Genomic DNA, 18639 nt, shown 5'->3' on the forward strand with positions numbered 1-18639 from the left:
TATTTGCTTTGTAAAACTGAGGACTGAAACAAAAATTACTGGATGCCTAAGTAACACTTTAATTCGGAATTCACTTACGTCGCTGTGGAGTTGTCACAAACCATAATGCAGTATTTAATTAAAATAACAGAAATGCCTCGAGATATGTCCTGGGGTAGCGATCACCAAATTATAGTCTGTGCCATCAGTATTTTGTTTATGAAATAGCAGATTCTTAGGTGCAACTAGGCTGAGACAAGGGCATAAACATTTTGAACTTGCATGTTTAGAAAGTTTCCTTCTTTTTTTTTTTTTTCCTGCTGTGTCTTTAAATTTTTTTTTTCTTCTGTGGTATGGGGTGGAGTGGGGGGGGGGTTGTGGGATTGTTTTGCTGTGGATAAAGATCTCTCTTTTTAACTCTTGCTTTTCAACTATTGACCTCTCAAGTCTTCTGGCTGTGAAATCCCGTCTGTTGTCATGGAAAGGCTTGTGAGGCTCACAGGAGCCAAGGCAAGCGTGGGACATCTTAGGCAGAACTTGGACGTGGATTCCAGGAGGGGTAGGCTCTCCGTGCCTGTTCCCACCGTCTTCCTTACCCCTCCGCCATCCATAAGTGCCGGTTAGAGTTTGCGTGCTCGCCTTCTCTACTTTGTGGATGCTCACTGAGGACGCCTCTCCTCTTCATAAACGCATAGCATCTGTCTTGCGCGCACCCACCATTCATCTCCTCGTTCCCATCGGCTGTCCCATCCACCTCCTTGTCTGCAGAATTATGTTCAGCAAGGTCCCCATTTATAGGAAATAAATAATGAAAATGGAAGGGGCCAGGAAAGATAATCGAAACATTCAAATTGTTATTTTTCACTGTACTTTACACAAACAGAGCATCTGTAAACAGCTAGAGACGGTGCCGGCTGGTCCCGTAAAAGCAATGGCTCCAGAACATTCTGACCAAGTAGATCTGACTGCATTGCTTCGTCTGGGTCCCAGCTCTCCTGCTCTTGGAGGCTCTGTGATCTGACCTTTTTAAAATGGTAATTCATGCCATGTTATTGTGGTCTTTCTGTCTGATTCTTATTTATCCTGCTTATAACAGCGCGTTTGTCATCACTTACGCTCTGTATGATAATCGTACAGGCTGTGACACAGAAACACTCATGGCAGTCGCCTTCTGAAGGGGAAAAAAAAGTCCTTGTGATTGCAGTATGAAGATATTCTGATGATGGTATCCCAGCCCCGTCTTACAGCGAGGGTCTGCGGGAAGGAGGGTTTCTTCTGCACTTGTAATTATTTTAGCCCCTTTCACAGGTCACATAAAAAGTTAATTTCAATTGCTGCTAATTTCCGTCCAAACAAGAGCGCGGTACTTTAAACCACCCAAAATAATTGGATTCAAAACAAATTTAGGAAATTGAGTGTGTTAGAAAGCAAATAAAAATATCCTTTTGGTAGGGAGGAGGGGGAAAGTGGTAAAAATGGCCTTTTTCCCCCCCTCTCCCCTCTTCCCCCTTCACAACTTTGCCATTAAAGTTGCACCTACAGCTAGAAGTTTGTCCGTGAAAAATGGTCATTTTGTTTCTCTGCTCAAAGAATGTTATTAAAATGCTAATTTAAAAGAAAAAGGAGTTAAATATCCAGCGCTGGTGCATTCTAATTGCAGCTATAATGAGCTCTCTAAATGTGCATGCCCCTGACACACACAGAGCATAAACAGCGGTAAACAGATCATTAGTGCCCGCGTTCATTTATTCTGGCGACCTTACCATGACCCCACCGAGGGTAGGGTGAAAAGCAGGTGGATCTGGCTGTGACACCCCCTAGAGGGATCCAGGAAATGAAGCTATAAGCCGTTGTCATGGAAACGCCTATGTGTGCAGATGATGTAACACACCGACAGGCTGTAGGGCCCCCCCCCCCCCTCACAACTGGGACGTTCGCCTTTCCCTCGCCGGAACAATCTTGAGGATTAAATTATTCATTTCTTTAATTCACAAAGCAAAAGGAATCCTAATTTTCTGGGTGATGTGCAAGTCTCTCCCATTCATCTGGGGTCTAACACAGTGACTCGTCCCCTCTTTCTCCGAGACCCACTCCAGTCTCTCACATTCTAGCCCCACATAGCTGAATCTGGCAAGATCAGGTGTGGAAATGCAGTGGTCATCCAACGCTCAACGTCTGCGTTGAAAGGAGAGAAAACCCAGGGTTTCTGTTCGAAATTAAAAATCTAAAGTGCCCTTTCCTGATGAGGGCATGCTGGCTAGGGATTACACACACAGAGCTTTATCTGGAGTACAGCAGTGGCAAGGGTAGCCCTGAGAACTGCCAAGCCCAACTCCGAGGTCCTGAGTGCCGAGAGCCACAGCCCCTATTGCACACCTCGCCCTAGCAAGGTGCAAGAAAAAGAGATGAGGATGCAAGCAGCTGCTCACCCCTCCCTGCGCCCAGTTGAGAGAATGGAGATTAATAAATATAATTCTTTGGAGAATGATTCCACTCTATCTACCCTGTTTTGCACCAAACAACCTCAATAACCTTACGGCAACAATAGGATAAGTTTTCTTCTCCTTTTTTTTTTTTTTTAAAGGAAGCAGAAAAGACAATCTCTGGAAATTATTTTAAAATAAAAAATCTCCCAGCCTGCACCTCCCCCCAGCCCCCTCCCCATTGCACTTTAGATGAACCTGTGATATTGTAGCAATGGCCCTTGAAGTGCAGTGGGGAGGTGATTTAGGAGAATATTAAAGGCAATGTGGAGATTCAAGGCGCCTCTCTCAGGGAGATCTGGAGAAATACGCAGCACAGATGGGCCGAGCAGATTAAACATTTCCGTCACATTGTTTCCAAATTGTGTTGTGGTGCCTGAGGCTGGTACTGCGGTCAGAGCAAAACAGAGCGGTGGGGCTGGGAGCCGCACAGTTTATGGAATACATATTAATATGCCCGTCTCACATGGTATCACAATTCTATCAGCTCCGAGATGCTGCTGCCTCTATTGTTCCTGAATTCTGCACTCGGCACCTTGTTTCCTCCCATCTGTAAACGTTTACCTGGCTTGTCCCCGTTCTTCTTTAGGTGAACTTTAAGTTGCCTGCTATATGCCTACCTCTCTTTCCAAACCTGCTTCACTTCCCCCTCCCTTTTTGATTTTTTTTTTTGTCGCCTCTCCTTGTACACCCACAACTTCCACACACAGTTCTGTCACCAACAACATCTGGTGTGCACAGACCCTACACACCTCCCTGGCCTTGACTCCATGGACACGTGTTCACACTCTCTTCAGGCCGTGAGCGTCACACTTGAGGCTAAATGTTTCCTCTCACTCGAGCGCTCCTAGGCCCTCCATACGGAGCCCACGGAGCCCACGTTCCTCTCAGAGCACTCCTCTTAAGCCGGGACAAGCTTCGGGGACTCGTCATCGTGAGTGCCCCGACAGCTTTTGCTGACCACCTTCTGATGCTCCCTCTTCTCTAACGCTTATCTCCTCAGACATCCAGGTCCATCAATCTTCAGGACAGCAAGTTCCCTGAAATGTAACAATAAATAAAACTGGCTCAGTTGAAGCAAACTTAATGATTCATTTGTGGTATGGTCTATAGACCAAAATTCTGAGTGATGGAAAAAGAGAAACTGATCGCCAAGAACCTTAAGCACAGTGTGAAATAGCCTGGAGAGGCCGCCAGACTACCGAAGGTTTTAGCCAAGGGCTGGGCTCCAATCCTGTCCAGTGTCGCGACACCACCAGCTACCCAACCAGGAAATTTTCACAGAACAATCCGTGCTGAAAAATTGGTATATCTGTCTTCGGCGACCAATTCCTGTTCCCAGCTTTCTTCGTCCAGCAGTTAGAACCCTCAATTTCTCTTAAAACTTAAGCTCTCTTAAAGAAAACATCCTCGTTCCCAAAGCTGGATTTTAGGAGAACAGAATTCGTAGGCCAGTGTGTGTGTGTCTATATGTGTGTATGTGCTGATCTTGGAGTATACAATCTACTCTGCTTAGGAATTCAAAGTTCACATCTCCACTAAAGATAACATATGGTAAATGAGCACTATTAAGAGAAATAAGCAATCATAAGCCAATACTTGATTGGCTTTTCCCATACATATATCAAGTACTTATTGATCCTTCATGTCCGAGCCTGACTGATTGTCCTCTTGAAGAGGAATTCTCTTACTTACAATGATACAGTGAACTTTTGGTGGTTAAGACAGTGAACTATGAAACATTTTCAGGGAATTCCACAGATGCTTCGAGACCATTTTGTTCTGAAAAGAGGAGGTTTTCCTTAGGAACTCACCCAAGACCCTCCCCCCCATCACAGAACCTTCTCAACAGAACTGACCCTGTCAGAAGGCTTGTTCCAAATGCTACAGAACGTGGTAAGAGGGTACCACACCTTTTAAGTCACAGTGAAGACGCTGGTGCCTTAGGACAGGTGAGCAGCTCGGTCAGGAAGCGAGGGGAAACTGACAAGGGAAGGACTCATGCCTAGAAGACCCAGTGAGTGAGGAGCAAAGACTCCTGGTTCGCTTTCGTTGTATTTTGTTTAATAAAGTAGACAGTCTATGCTAGGACAGAGTCCAGACCTGGGCCACAGAGGCCACGGTATTTCCCTCTAGAGTACAACTTGTGAACTACGGAGGGCTCACAACCCCTTTGAAAATCTAATGGGAAGTCTAGGCACGAGACACACGTAAATATCCACACAAAATTTTACATCAATTTCAAAAGTTCAAGAAGTCTTTCCCATCCGTCCATAGACAGGCTAAAGGTTCACAGACTCCAGCTTAAGACTTGAAGCCCTGGAGAATTCCCAACTCCTTCTGTTGGAACGGTCTAGGAGTCACTGAGCCTAGAAATTGAATTCTCATCCCAAGACGGGATGGTCATTCCAGGTCATGTCTGTGCTACTCCAGGGGAGCCATGGAAGAGCTTATACAAATAGGAACCAGCAGGGAGGAGAGAAATTAAAATGTAGCAATCATGGGGTAAGGGTATTTAATCTCTTTTAAAGTTTATGATAGGCGCCTGCTGGTCCCCCTCCCCATATCCCCTGACACCTACTGACAGGGTATTTACAGCGCCACACAGGGGCTCAGGGCCCTGTGACAGGAGGAGCACGGAGGAGGCCTGTGATAGTCTTGAAGCCATAAACAGCAATAGGAAGCCACTCGAGGCAGAGTCAAGCTGTGTGACAGGCCTGGTGTTGGTGACCATACTGCTTTTTGTTTAGAGAGTTTGCTGTTCTTTTTATAGCAGGTTTGGTGGTCTGTTTGGGTCTTTTTCTTTCTCTTGGTGGTTGAGATTAGAGCATAAATCCTTTCGGGGCCGTGTACAATTCCCCCACCCACACTTTTGACCGCGGATGGTGGTGAGCACTGTGTCGATTTCAGGTTCATTCAAACATTTCATTCATCCAAGCCAGTGGCTTCTCCATCCTGATAATGGAGTCGGAACACCAACTTTCATTTCCAGAACTCCTTCATGAGGCCTGAAAAGAGTTCAGGGAGATTTGGCAGGGTTCAAGTTGAGGGAGACAGATGTTTGATCAAATGTGGAAATCAGCAACATGTGATACTTCTCCCGGGCGAAAGGTGGGTGGCGAGAAGAAGACAGTGCAGCATTTGGTGGGGTCGTCGTCGTTGTCCTTTGGTTTGGGGGGCTGGGGGGGTTGGCTTTTGGTTTTTTGGAATTTTGTTTGGTTGGTTGGTTAGTTGGTTGGCCTGTTGGTTTTGTTTTTAGGCTCTTTATCTAAAGCATCTTCGGGTAATAATTCTGTAGCATTAAGGTCTTACCTTTACCCTCCATAGTCTACAGCCACTGAGTGAGGCAAGTGTAGAATTCGGCTGCCCTGATGCTATCTATACACACTTACAGGCCCGCGGCCCCAGTTGGAAGGTAGAGACACTCCTGCATTGATGATTTCGGGTCTCCTGGGAGCCTCAAAGTACTCTTCCAGTTTCTCCAAACAGCTGTGCCAAGAGAAGTTCACATTTTATGGAAAAACATTGATCCCAGAAACTCAGTTCCGTTCGATCCTAAAACTAAAATCCAAGAAGCAGCAACTTAATAAAAGCGCAGTAAATTAGCACCTCTAGACAGGGGCAGGGTTCATTCGGAGCTAGGGTCTGCCTGGCTGAGCCAGTGTTCTCTCCGTTTTAATAGTTTAATAAAAATTAGCATAATTAACGAACATCTGTATGATCCAGAGTGGTGCAATTTGGCACTTGGAAACGAGGGCTTAAACATGATTGCTGTGAGTTTAATGTTGTTTTAATTCTTTTTGGCACTGTGCAGTGAAATAAACGTTTGGTGGTGATAGTTCTCGGCCGGATCTCATTTGCATTTTTCTCCCTTTGATTATGAGCAATTGTGGACTCCCCAGCAATTCATCAAAGTAGAAATTATTTTAAAATACCTCGTGGTGTTCAGACTGAGTTGGAGCAGTGCATGGGGGGTGGGAGTGGGAGAGAAAGCTAGAAATTTCCATTCATGCTTTAAACACCTCAGCCCTGCAGCCCTTTCTGGGTATCCAACCAGGGGAAGAAATCTGGAAAAGACAGTCGGCTCCCAGGACCTGTAGGTGCTTTGATTAAGCTCCCAGGCTTCCACAGCAGGACACATATGGTCTCTGAGAAGATGCTACCCTCACGCTTCTGCTGGCTCTTTTGTTTTGAAGGGCAGAGAGTTCCTCTCAACTCATTTCTGCTCTTACCGCTGTGCGGAGGCCACTGCGTCTGCAGTCAGCAGGCAGGTCAGCACGCCCCTCGAGCAAGAGCAACCTGACTGGGAGCCTGGCCTTGGCAGGTGCCGTGCTGAGCCTCATCTGCTTCCCGTTTGCACCCTCTCTGAGTTGGCAGAAAGTATGTTTCCAAGACTTGGTCCCTACCCCTGACATCACAGCCAAAGGGGACTGTGATGTGTGAATCAAAAGTCAGGGGTCTCAACTAATCCCCATTGAGCCAGGCATGCCTCACGTGACACAGGTTTCACTTGAGCAAGTTGCCTTTGGTCAGAAAGACTGCCAGGCAGCTTTCTGCTCCGTGAGAAAGCAAAAGAGCTAAAACTAGTTTTTATGAGTTACAGTGTGAGAGGAAGACAGAGTGTCCCAGCAACGCCCTGCAGATGAAGACATTCCTGCAGCTTGGTAAAGCCGGGGCAGCTCTGCCAGACAACCTAAGACACAAAGAAGGGAGACGCAGCTCAGGCTGGAAAACCAAACAAGCTGAAGGCGGAGGCCGCGCTATCTTCAGCTCTGGAAAATGAGCCAGAAACATCACGTGCACTGAGCTGAGCTTTGACATGTCCTGTCAGACATGGACTCCCCGGCGCGTGTGTCATACGAGAGACACACTCACGGTAGAAGGAGGTTGCCTGGGGGAAGGAAGGAATGAGGAATTGTACAGCGTGGTGGTGGATAGACACGTTCAGTTTTTTAAGATGATGCTGTTGTTTGGGGTTTCTTTGGTTTTTTGTTTGTTTTTGCCTATTATATGTGTGTAAATATTCACATGGGCGTACACAGGTGCACATGCATATGTGTGGAGGCCTGAGGGAGATACTGAGTGTATTTCGAAGGTAGTGGATAGATGGCTAAGTGTTTGAGAGTGTGTGACAAGGTCTCTCTTTCTCTCTCTATGTCATCCTGGCTGTCCTGGAACTCACTGTTTAGACCAGGCTGGCCTCACAGAGATTAAAGGCGTGCGCTACCACGCCTGGCTCTGATTATCTTTCTTGATCTCTCTCTACTTTACACACTGAGGCAGGGTCTTTCCCTTGAACCCAGAGCCTGAAAATTACTACTCCAGTTAGCTGGTCCAGCTCTGGGGACCTCCTGCTTCTGCTTCCCATGAGCTGGCATTCCAAGCAGGCTGAGGTGCCCAGCTGGCATTTCTATGGATGCTGAGGATTGGAACCCCAGTCTTCGTTCTGTGGGACAAGTACTTCACCTGTTGGACAGTCTTCCCAGGGTGCATGTGTGTATGTGTTTTGTTTTTATTTGATTTGGTTTGGTTTTAGGTTTTGGTGGTGGTGGTGGTGATTTGGGTTTGGATTTTTTTTTTTTTTTTTTGAGACAAGGTTTTACTTTGTGGACCACAATGGCCTTGAACTCACAACAGTCTTTACCTCAGCCTCTGCAGTGCTGGGTTACGGGTATGAGCAGTCACACCCAGCTCCTTTTAGGACATTTTAGGGGCTGCATAGATGGCTAAGGATTTAAGTGTTTGAGAGTACCTGCTATCCTGACAGAGGACTCAAGTTTGGTTCCCAGCACCCACACATGGCAGCTCTCAACTGCTTGAGTCTGCAGCTCCAAAGGATCCTACACCCTCTTCTGGCTTCCATGGCACATGTGCATATATATGATGTGACATGTATAGGCATATGTTTACATATGACTCATATGATATCACAGTCTTAGTGAGCTCCAGGCTAAGTTGGGATAAAAACTGAGAGAGACCCCACCTCCAAAGGAAAACAAAGTCCTTAAAGGATCCACGCAGTCGTCCCTCCGTGTCTCACTTCGGTGACAGCTGAGACTTTTCTTGGCATGTAGGAACCCATCTAAGGCCGCTGTCTCCGAAGGCAGCTGGCCTCTTTCGGTCACAACCAGTTCAGTCAGCAGGGGAGTGTCTAGGAGTTAGTTGAAAGTCTGTTGTTCAGTCGAGAGTGCGAACGTTTATTGCCCGTTCATTTCATCACGGCCTCTCCTAGTAAGCATTTATTTGGACCCACTCTGTCTTTACCACTGAGAACTCAAGAAACAAAACCAACAAGGGCCGGCCCTTAAAACTTCTTATCTGGCCAGGCAGTGGTGGTGCAGGCCTTTAGCTCCAGCACCAACAGAGGCTGACAGATCTTGAGTTCATGGCCAGCCTGGTGTACAGAGTGGATTCCAGGACAGCCAGGACAGTCAGGGCTACACAGAGAAACACTGCCTGAAAAATCAAACTGAAACAAAACTTCTTATCTATCCTGGTTGGTGTTAACTGTGAACTTGATGTAGTCTAGAATCACCTGCTCTGGAGTGGAGAGAGGAGGATACTGAATTGAATAATTTTTTTTACCATGTTGGCCTGTGGCCATATCTATGATAAGAGCATCTTCATGGTCTTTTTTATGTGTATGAATTGGCTTTCATGTATGTCTGTGCACCATATTGGGTGCCTGGTGCGTGCGAAGGTCATAGAGGGCATTGGATCCCCGGGAACTGGAGTTATGGGCAGTTGTGAGCTTCCATGTGGGAATGGAACCGGGGTCCTCTGGAAGAGCTGCCAGTACTGTTAACACTGAGCCATCTCTCCAGCCCTGTCTTAATGGTCTTTTTTTTTCCCTTTGGTTTTTTGAAATAGGCTTTCTTTGTAGCTATAAAGCCTGTCCTGGAACTAGCTCTTGTAGACCAGGCTGGCCTCTAACTCACAGAGATCCACCTGCCTTTGCCTCCCGAGTGCTGGGATTAAAGGCGTGCCCCACCACCGCCCAGCCTGTCTTAATGGTCTTAATTGATGTTGTAGGGTACCATCCATAGGCAGTTAGTCCTGAACTGTGTGAGAAAGCTAACTAAGCATTAGCCTGTGAGCAAGCCAGTCTGTGAGCCAGCAAGCCATGTCCCGACTTCTCTCAATCATGGACTGTAACCTGGAAATACAAGATGAAACAAACCCGTTTATCCTTGTCTTAGTGACTGATCTATTGCTGTGAAGAGACACCATGACCAAAGCATTTAACTGGGGCCTTGCTCACAGTTTCACAGAGTTATATATAGTCCATGATCATCATGGCCAGGAAACGGAAGGCTTGGCTCTGAAGTAGTAGCTAAGAGCTTTACATCCTGCTCTATAGGCAGCGGGGGGAGAGAGAGAGAGAGAGAGAGAGAGAGAGAGAGAGAGAGAGAGAGAGAGGAGAGAGAGAGACTGAGCTTGGCATGGCTTTTGAAGCCTCAAAGCCTACTCCCAGTGATACACCTCTTCCGGCAAGGTGAAATGTCCTAATCCTCCTCACACGGTTTCTCAGATGTGGACTAGGCATGCGTATATGTGAGCCTTGGAGCCATTCTCATCCAAACCACTACATCCCCCTAAATTGCTTTTGGTCTGAGTGTTTCGTCATAGCAACAGAATGGAAATGGAATTAATCTCAGCCAGGTGTGGAGGTAAACACCTGTAGACCCAGCACTCAGGAGGCAGGAGGATCAGGAGTTCAAGGCCAGCCTCAGCTGCACAAAACCCTGTCCAAAAAGAAAAAAGAGAGAGAAAGAGAGCACTTCACTTCCCATCTAGTGACTAAGGCAGCATGGTGTGTTAACGCTTCTCTGGGCAAGCATAGGGTTAGACCACAGAGTGGAGCCCTCTTACCCAGTCAGAGTGGCGGGGGGAGGGGGTTATATCTTAGAGCATGTAACTCAGGAGTTGAAATCTGAAGGGTGCCTAGAAGGGAGGGAGCCCCATGACGTAGAGAAGCAGGAGCTGTAAAGGCAGAAGAAAGGCTCCAAGCACGAGAGAGCCTGTGGCCTGTGAAAGTAGCCAGGTGAGTGCTGTTTTAATAAGGAGGCCAATGACAGTGCCAGGCGCTGAACAAGACAGGGCCACAAGGGGCCTCATCCACCTTGTTAAGATGGCAAGAGGCCCATGCCGTTAATCCCAGCACTCAGGAGACAGAGGCAGGTGGATCTCTGTGAGTTCAAGGCCAGCCTGGTCTACATAGTGAGTTCCAGGACAGCCAGGACTATGTAGAGAGATCCATCTCAAAAAAAAAAAAAAAAAAAAAAAAGTTGTCAAGGGGCATGGGGAACCCCACTAAGAGAGTAGCCGCATCATCTGTGCAAATCCAGAATGTTCTGACTATAGGATGAAAAGTATGGTGGGGAAAGACGGGAGCGGGAACCAAGAAGAACTGCAGGGTGTTTCTGTAGCCCTCATGAGAGGTAGTCATGTGACTCTAGGGTGTTGGCAATGGGGGTGGAGAAGTGGGTAGAGTTCAGGAAACGTTTGGAGAGTGGACTAACAGAATTGACTGGAAGGTAGGGGTGGAGTTGGGAAGGACTTGATTTTTTGCCCTAAATAAGTAAGGGCATCTTGGTATTACTCACTGAGGTCAAGACCTTCCGAAGCAAAGCGAGCCGGGGAGTAGGGATAGGGATGGGAGCAGCTTCATGGGTTACATACAGGGCACCCTGAGCTTCAGCAGCTTGGTGGACATGTACTTGGGGGACTTTTTTGTGATTTTGTTTCATTTTGTTTTTCGAGACAGGGTTTCTCTGTGTAGAATCAGAGGTCCTGAGTTCAATTCCCAGCAACTTCATGATGGTTCCCAACCATCTATAACGAGTCCTGGCTGTCCTGGACCTCAGTCTGCAGACCAGACTGGCCTTGAACTCACAGAGATCCGCCTGCCTCTGCCTCCCAAGTGCTGCTGCCACCTGGTTGGGTGTTTTGCTTTTTGAGGGGGTTGTTGATTTGTGTGTGTGCCCCTGTATGTGCCTGCACATGGGTGTAGAGGCCAGAGAATATTCTTAGTTGTTCCCTTGGTTTTTGAAAGAGGATCTCTCACTGACCTAGAGATCACCAACTGGGCAAGGCTGACCTTGAACTCAGAAATCTACCTGCTTGCTGGCCAGCAAACTCCACCTGTCTCAACCTCCCCAGCCCTGGGATTACAAGGGTGTACCACCATGCCCAGATTTTTCTTGTAGGTTCTGGGGATCAAACTCGGGTCCTCATTCTTGTACAGCAGGCGCTTTTCTGACTGATCTGTTAGTCCCAAGTTCACACTTAGGTCCTGGGACCTAGCTCTTTCATCTGTGCTTGAATCCTTAATTGTTCATAAGCCATTCACAAAAATAGGGTGATAAAACTAAAAAGGTACATGAGATTGTAAATCTGAAGAGGACTAGGAAAGACCCTGGAAAACACATTAAAAAGGAGAGAAGGGTTGGAGAGATGACTCAGCAGTCAAGAGCATGGGTTGCTCTTCCGATATCCTGAGTTCAATTCCCAGCAACCACATGATGGTTCACAACCATCTGTAATGAGATCTGGCGCCCTCTTCTGGCATTCAGACAGACATGCAGACAGAACACTGAATACATAGTAAAGTATAAACACCAAGCAGGGGCTGGAGAGATGGCTCAGAGGTTAAGAGCATTGCCTGCTCTTCCAAAGGTCCTGAGTTCAATTCCCAGCAACCACATGGTGGCTCACAACCATCTGTAATGAGGTCCTCTTCTGGCCTTCAAGCATACACATAGACAGAATATTGTATACATAATAAATAAATATTTTTAAAAATTAAAAATAAAAGGGAGAGAAGATGAGCCTGCAAAGACAAAGAAGCAGAAACCACAGAGGTAGGACGGGAATGGAAAGGCGATAGTTACAGAAAGTAAGAGAAGAGAGAATCATAGTGATAACGGAGCTGCTGAGAGGGCCCAGAAGGACACAGAGAATCTGTCCAATCATCAGGTGTTGGGAGACCATGGAGGGAATGACATGGGATATTATAATAGCCAGATGTGGCAAGTTCACAGATATCCAGGCCTATAAAGCCAAACAATACCACAAAAATAATAAATAGCTGGGCAGTGGTGGCACACACCTTTAATCCCAGCTCAGGAGGCTTTGGCAGGCGGATCTCTGAGTTCGAGGCCAGCCCTGGTCTACAGGGCAAGTTCCAGGATATCCAGGGATACACAGAGAAACTTCTGTCTGGAAATAAATTAAAAGTAGAGTGATGGGGCAGAGGCTGGACCAGAGCAGCTGGAAGGATGAACAGACAGGAAGTGGAGGAAGCAAATCAGGAAGTTTGAGGTGCAGGTCAGTGTAGACTAGCAGACATGGGAAGCAGGCATGCAGTGGAGACTACTAATTATTTTCAACAATGAAAGACATATGTGCATTTCAGAGCTAATGGGAAAGAGAGGCAGCTCTGAAAACTCCATGAAATAAACAAAGGAAGGGAGGAAAGGACAAGGAAGGAGGAAGAGAGGGAAGAAAAATGGAGGGAGGAAAGGAGGGCAGAGGGGAAGAGTTAAGCCCAGAGAGGGCTGCATCCCCTATTTGACTGGGAGAGGAAGGGTTGTCAGTACAGTCATTCCTTGGTGACTGGAGATGGAACACAAACACGTCTGACTTTCTCTTTTCTCTTTGGAAGCGAAGGAGGTGATCTGCTGAGTGAGGGGGAGCAGGGGAAGCAGAGGAGTTGGAGAAGGAGACTCACACCAGACACAAGATCACCAGTTAAAGCCAGGGAGCCTGAACTGTACATGGTCCCCAACCTGCTTTGCTTCTTTTTTCCCCTAAAGCTCAGCCACCAGCAATGCAAAATGTGGGTAGCATCACAGTCCCGACACCCAACTGAAGTGAAAGACTCTCAGGCCCTTTCTTGTTTGCTCCTCTCTGTCATTAACTACCTGCCTGTCGTTATTGCTATACCCCCCTCCTCGCACCTCTCCTAGGGAGGAATCTAAGGCTCAGAACACGGATGGTCAGTTCAGCACTTTCTCTTGTCCTGTTTCTATGGCGTCACTTCCATCCTCACCGCATGGAGAGGAAAAGACATCCGCACTCCTGCAGATCAGTAAAGCAAAAACGAGAACCTAAGGTCACGTGGCTGCTAAATGGCCAGCTGAGGATTTGCTCCCAGCCTATCTGACTCCAAAGGCCATTACTCTCTCCTATAAACTCCCAAGGAACAAGTAGTGTTTGACTCATCATTCTGTCCCTTGAGGAAATCCAGATAGCACTTTGCACAAGGAAGATGCTTGATGGATCGTATTGATTTGAACTATGACCTGTCGCCCTGAACATCTTTAGTGTTCTGGCATTTTAGTTGGTGTTCAACCTTCTCTGAAGAAGCCGTAGCATTCACTTGGTTGGAGGGGAGGGGTCTGGAAGGATGGCTCAGCACCTAAGAGCATGTACCACTTTTCCCCAAGGACCTGAGTTCAATTCCCAGCACCCATATCAAGTGACTCACAAACACCTTTAACCCCAGCTCTAGGGAGATCTGACTCCTCTGCCCTCCAAGGGCACCTTACCTACACACAAGTACACACGCACACACATACACATATACACACACAATTAAAAATAATATATGGCAATTATTTTTTAAAAAAGAAAAGTGAGATGTGGTGTCTCAGGCCTTTAAATCCACACTTGGGAAAAGCAGGAAGGGCTCTGAGAATTAACACCAGCCTGATCTAGTGAGTCCCAGACCAGTCAGGGCTACATAAGAAGACCCTGACTCAAAAGAAAGAAAGAGAAAAGTTTTTTTTTCTTATTTTTATATTATGTGCCTGAATGTATGTCTGTTATAAGGATATCAGAGCCTAGAGTTACAGGCAGTTGTGAGTTGCCATGTGGATGCTGGGAATTGAACCTGGATCCTCTGGAAGAGCAATCAGTGCTCTTAACTGCTGAGCCATCTCTCCAGCCCTGAAAGAAAGGGCATCAAGTATGCAGATAAGCTCAGTCGCTTCATAGACAGGGGGACAGCAAAATGAGCACATTTCCTTTAACACAGATGACTTTGTTAACTACAATAATCCCGTGAAGGGTGTGTCTGCGGTTTCTTCTGGCAGCCAGCAAGAATACCAGCCACAGTGTGTGAGGTTTCTAGAAGCATTTCTCCAGCCGCTGCCATCGTCTTTTCCCTTTCAGGAGTACAACATGTATGGCTGGTGGGTAGGAGAGCTGAACAGCATCGTTGGGATTGTTCCAAAGGACTACCTCACCGCCGCCTTTGAAACGGAAGAACGATGAGGAAGCCCAGGTATCAGCATCGTCATCAGTTCCTGCCCTTGGTCGAGGGGAATTTGTCAGCCATGACTTTACTTCTCTGTGACATCATCAGTGAAGTAGCCTTTTCCTTCCTTTCCAAAAATGATGTTAATGTTTCAGATGAAAGGGGGTGGGTGTGAACATACGTCATATAAATGTGTGATATTCTCAAAGATTAAAACATAGTAAATAAAGTTAAGAAGGAAATTAAAAAAAGATAGAAAACCAGTAGGTTAGCGCAGTTGGTAGGTGCATATCTAGCATGCTTGAAGCCTGCCCTCATCCCCAGCCCCACATAATACCGGACGTGCTGGTACATACCTGTAACCCAGGAAGATCAGAAGTTCAAGGTCATCCTCAGCTACATAGCAAATTCTAAGTCATCCTGGGCTACATGAGACCTGGGGTCGGGGGAAGAGTGTGGAATTGTGTTTCCCTAAGTCTAGGGACCATGTCACTTAGCACTGGACTCAACAAAAGGTGGCAGAAAGGAACAATGACTTGATTGACAGAAATTCATTTTGCTCCTTTGTATAAATCTAGAAGGAAATGGTCAGAGGCACTCAAGTTTTTTGGGAGCTTTGTGCCCCATGTGGATAACCAGTATCTCCCAGGTTGGCTAAGATGGAGGCTTCAGCACCAGCTCTGGGTCTCAGTGGGAAAGATACAAGACAGCAGAAGGGTGCGCCCTCTGCTGTTGAGGACACTTCATGAGCTCCGTGCACAGCACTTCCGCTCACAGTCTTCCTCCAGCACAGTCTATCCCATTGTCTAAAAAGGGAGGAGAGGAGGCTAGAGGGCCAGCCGAGTGGTCAACAGCAAGTACTGCTCTTCCAGAGCCCCTGAGCTCCCATCTTTAGTGTTCTAGCATGTTGGTTGGTACACAACTGTTCCTAAAGAAGCCACAATATTCTGCTTGGTTTAAAAGGGTGTTCCTAAAGAAGCCACAATATTCTGCTTGGTTTAAGAGGGAGGGGGACAGGCCATAGAGATGGCTCAGCGTGTAAGAGCACTGACTCTTCCAGAGGACCAGAGGTCCATTCTCAGTACCCACATGGCAGCTCACGGCTCCAGTTCCAGGGGGATTTGGTGCCCTCTTCTGGCTTCTGTGAGCATTGCATTGCTTGGTGCACAGATACAGGAGAAACACCCATACACATAAAATTACTTCTTTAAGAAGTTGAAAAGGCCTGGTGGTGGTGTACGCCTTTAGTCCCAGCACTTGGGAGGCAGAGGCAGGTGGGTCTCTGTGAGTTCAAGGCCATCATGGTCTACAGAGCAAGTTCCAGAACAGCCAGGGCTACACAAAGTAACCCTGTCTCAAAAAATTTAAAGAAGTTGCAAAGTCGTTGAAAAAAACAGCCAACATTGACCTCTGGCTTCCACATGTACATTAGTACCAGCACATGCATGTGCACACACCTACACTCGTATGTACATACACCACACACCACACCCACAAAAAAATTCAACCTTTTATGAGGATTCCTAGGAATATAATCAAATTCATTTTTAATAACTACTTGGGAGGCTGAGCCAGTAGGATTTTGAGTTCAAGACCAGCCTGGGATACATATCAAGACTCATTATATATACATATATTTATAACCCTAAATAATAAGGAATATGGTTGAAACTTTGTGAACAAGAATATCATGCTGGGGTGGGTTTTGATTTTTTTTTTTGATGGTGTGTGTGTTTGTGTCACTGAGAATTGAATCCAGGACTTCCTGTACACGAGTCAAGGACTCTGTTATTGAACACGCCCCCATATGATGTTTTTATTTTTATTTTTTTTTTCTTTTTTGGTTTTTCGAGACAGCGTTTCTCTGTGGCTTTGGAGCCTGTCCTGGAACTAGCTCTGTAGACCAGGCTGGTCTCGAACTCACAGAGATCCGCCTGCCTCTGCCTCCCAAGTGCTGGGATTAAAGGCGTGCGCCACCACCGCCTGGCCATATGATGTTTTTAAAGTATCGGGAATGTTTGGCTTGGGTGAGGTAGCAATGGGAGCCACTTTGATGGTCAGTGGGTTTAGACTTTAGAATGGTAAATGGACAATCAAGACTAGCTTGATGTCGGTAGCTCCATCTCCTGGCCAAAAATGGGATCAACCTTTGCTGCAGGGCATGAAAGATGCAATCAGTGTGACAGCTAGGGCAGTCTTCCCAAGCAGGTCCCTCTCTAGCATGCAGCAGCTGAGTGAATTCACTCATACGTAAGATAGACCTTGCTCTCCAGTGCTCGTGTGCACTCTCGAAGCCCCAGCTCGGGGCTGTTGCTCCAGGTTTGACTTTATGACTTCCCCAAGGAAGACTCTGTTTACTGATCAGGGTGCAGATGGGGTGGAATTTTTCTGTCAAATCGAAACTAATTCACCCCTCCTTTTTTTTTTAACTTTGGATCTATTTAAAGTGTAGCCCTTCGTGCCCTTTAACCCACTAGGATGTCTAGGAATTTATCCCACCAGCGTCCTTGCATGCATGCCACATGCATGCCCAACGGGAAGAACAAAAGCATGGGTGTTTGTATCGGAAAGGACTGGCGATGAGCTCAGTGTCCAAGTGTGCAAGGCAAGAAACTGTGGGGCATTCGTGGGTTCGAATACTACCCAGCAGTAGAAGCAAAAGAGAGGCTGTTGCCAAATAAGTTTCAGGATAGATCGGTAGGCCAAAAGGGGGCACTGGATCCCATAAAACTGGAGTGGTGGCTGACTGTAAGCCACCATGTAAGTGCTGGGAACCGAACCCGGGTCTTCTGGAAGACCAGCAGGCGCTCTTGACCACTGAGCCATCTCTGCAGACTTCTTCTTTCCACCCCCTTTTTTTTTTTTTTTTTGAGACATCATCTTATAGATCCTAAATGACCTCAGATTTGCTCTGTAACTGGGATGACACTGGACTTCTGATCCCCTGCCTCCACCTCTTGGGTCTGGGGTGACAGGTGGGCACTATCATACCCAGTTCGTGCTGTGCTGGTGGCTGCATCCAGGACTTCGTGTGTTCGAGGCCAGCACTCTACCAGCGCAGAGCTGCCCCGTACCCATATTTCTCCATTCTGAGTCACAAAAGAAAATTCACTTTTTCCATCTTTCAGGGAACACACCCTTCTCTCCATCCTGCCTTCCTGAAGAAACATACCATCAGGAATTCCCATCCTCTACGCGGCTGAACAGACCCAAAATCCTGCCACTTTACATGACTTTAAACCACCAATAAAGCAAGTAGGAAGAGGACAGTTCGCCAGGTCTACTCCTGAAAGCAGCCAGCTCCTAGCTTATATTGCCCTCTGTAAGCCTTGTCCACGCACCCATCTCTACCTTGTCTACAAGCTTGCAACAAAGAAGCCGACACTGACAGAAACCGCTTGCAACAAAGAAGCTGACACTGACAGAAACCGCGGGAGGAGGAAGTTGCTGGTGGCTCTCAAAGCACAAATAAAGTTTAGATGTTTCTTTTCCTTGTGTGGTGGGGCTGAATTCCTCTGATGGTAGCAAGGGATGGCAAGATGGTTCTGTAGGTGAGGGCACCTGCTGTCAAAGCTGATGGGTGACCTGAGTTTGGTCCCCAGGACTCACATGGTGGAAGGAGAGAACCCATTCCCCCAAGTTGTCTTCTGACCTGCACACGTGTACCACGGCACATGTATACCCACACACATGCATAAATAACAAGTAAATGCTAAGAAACTTTAATCCCAGCACTCAGGAGGCAGAGGCAGGTGATCTTTTCTTTGTTTGTTTTTGCTCTGTTTTGGGTGGGGTTTTGGGGGGTTGTTTTGTTTTATTTTTCGTTGTTGTTGTTGTTGTTTTGGTTTGGTTTTTTTTTTTTTTTTTTTTTTGAGTCAGGGTTCCTGGCCATCCTGGAACTAGCTGTGTATGTAG

The 18639-nt window shown here is 46.9% G+C and overlaps 1 protein-coding gene across 1 annotated transcript in view; it reads left to right on the forward strand.

Annotated features, from left to right (window-relative positions):
• Positions 1-18215, forward strand: part of Skap1 (src kinase associated phosphoprotein 1) — a 283773-nt gene extending 265558 nt beyond the window's left edge. The window contains exons 12-13 of the mRNA XM_050157112.1: positions 14640-14751; positions 17853-18215. Of these exons, the coding sequence (XP_050013069.1) occupies positions 14640-14741 (102 nt within the window). The 3' untranslated portion in view covers positions 14742-14751; positions 17853-18215. The remainder of the gene's footprint in view (positions 1-14639; positions 14752-17852) is intronic.
• The last annotated feature ends 424 nt before the right edge of the window (positions 18216-18639 follow it).

This window comes from Alexandromys fortis, unplaced genomic scaffold, assembly GCF_014885135.2.
Source record: "Alexandromys fortis isolate MF-2015 unplaced genomic scaffold, M_Fortis_MF-2015_v1.1 scaffold_31, whole genome shotgun sequence".
NCBI classification, from domain to species: Eukaryota; Metazoa; Chordata; class Mammalia; order Rodentia; family Cricetidae; genus Alexandromys; species Alexandromys fortis.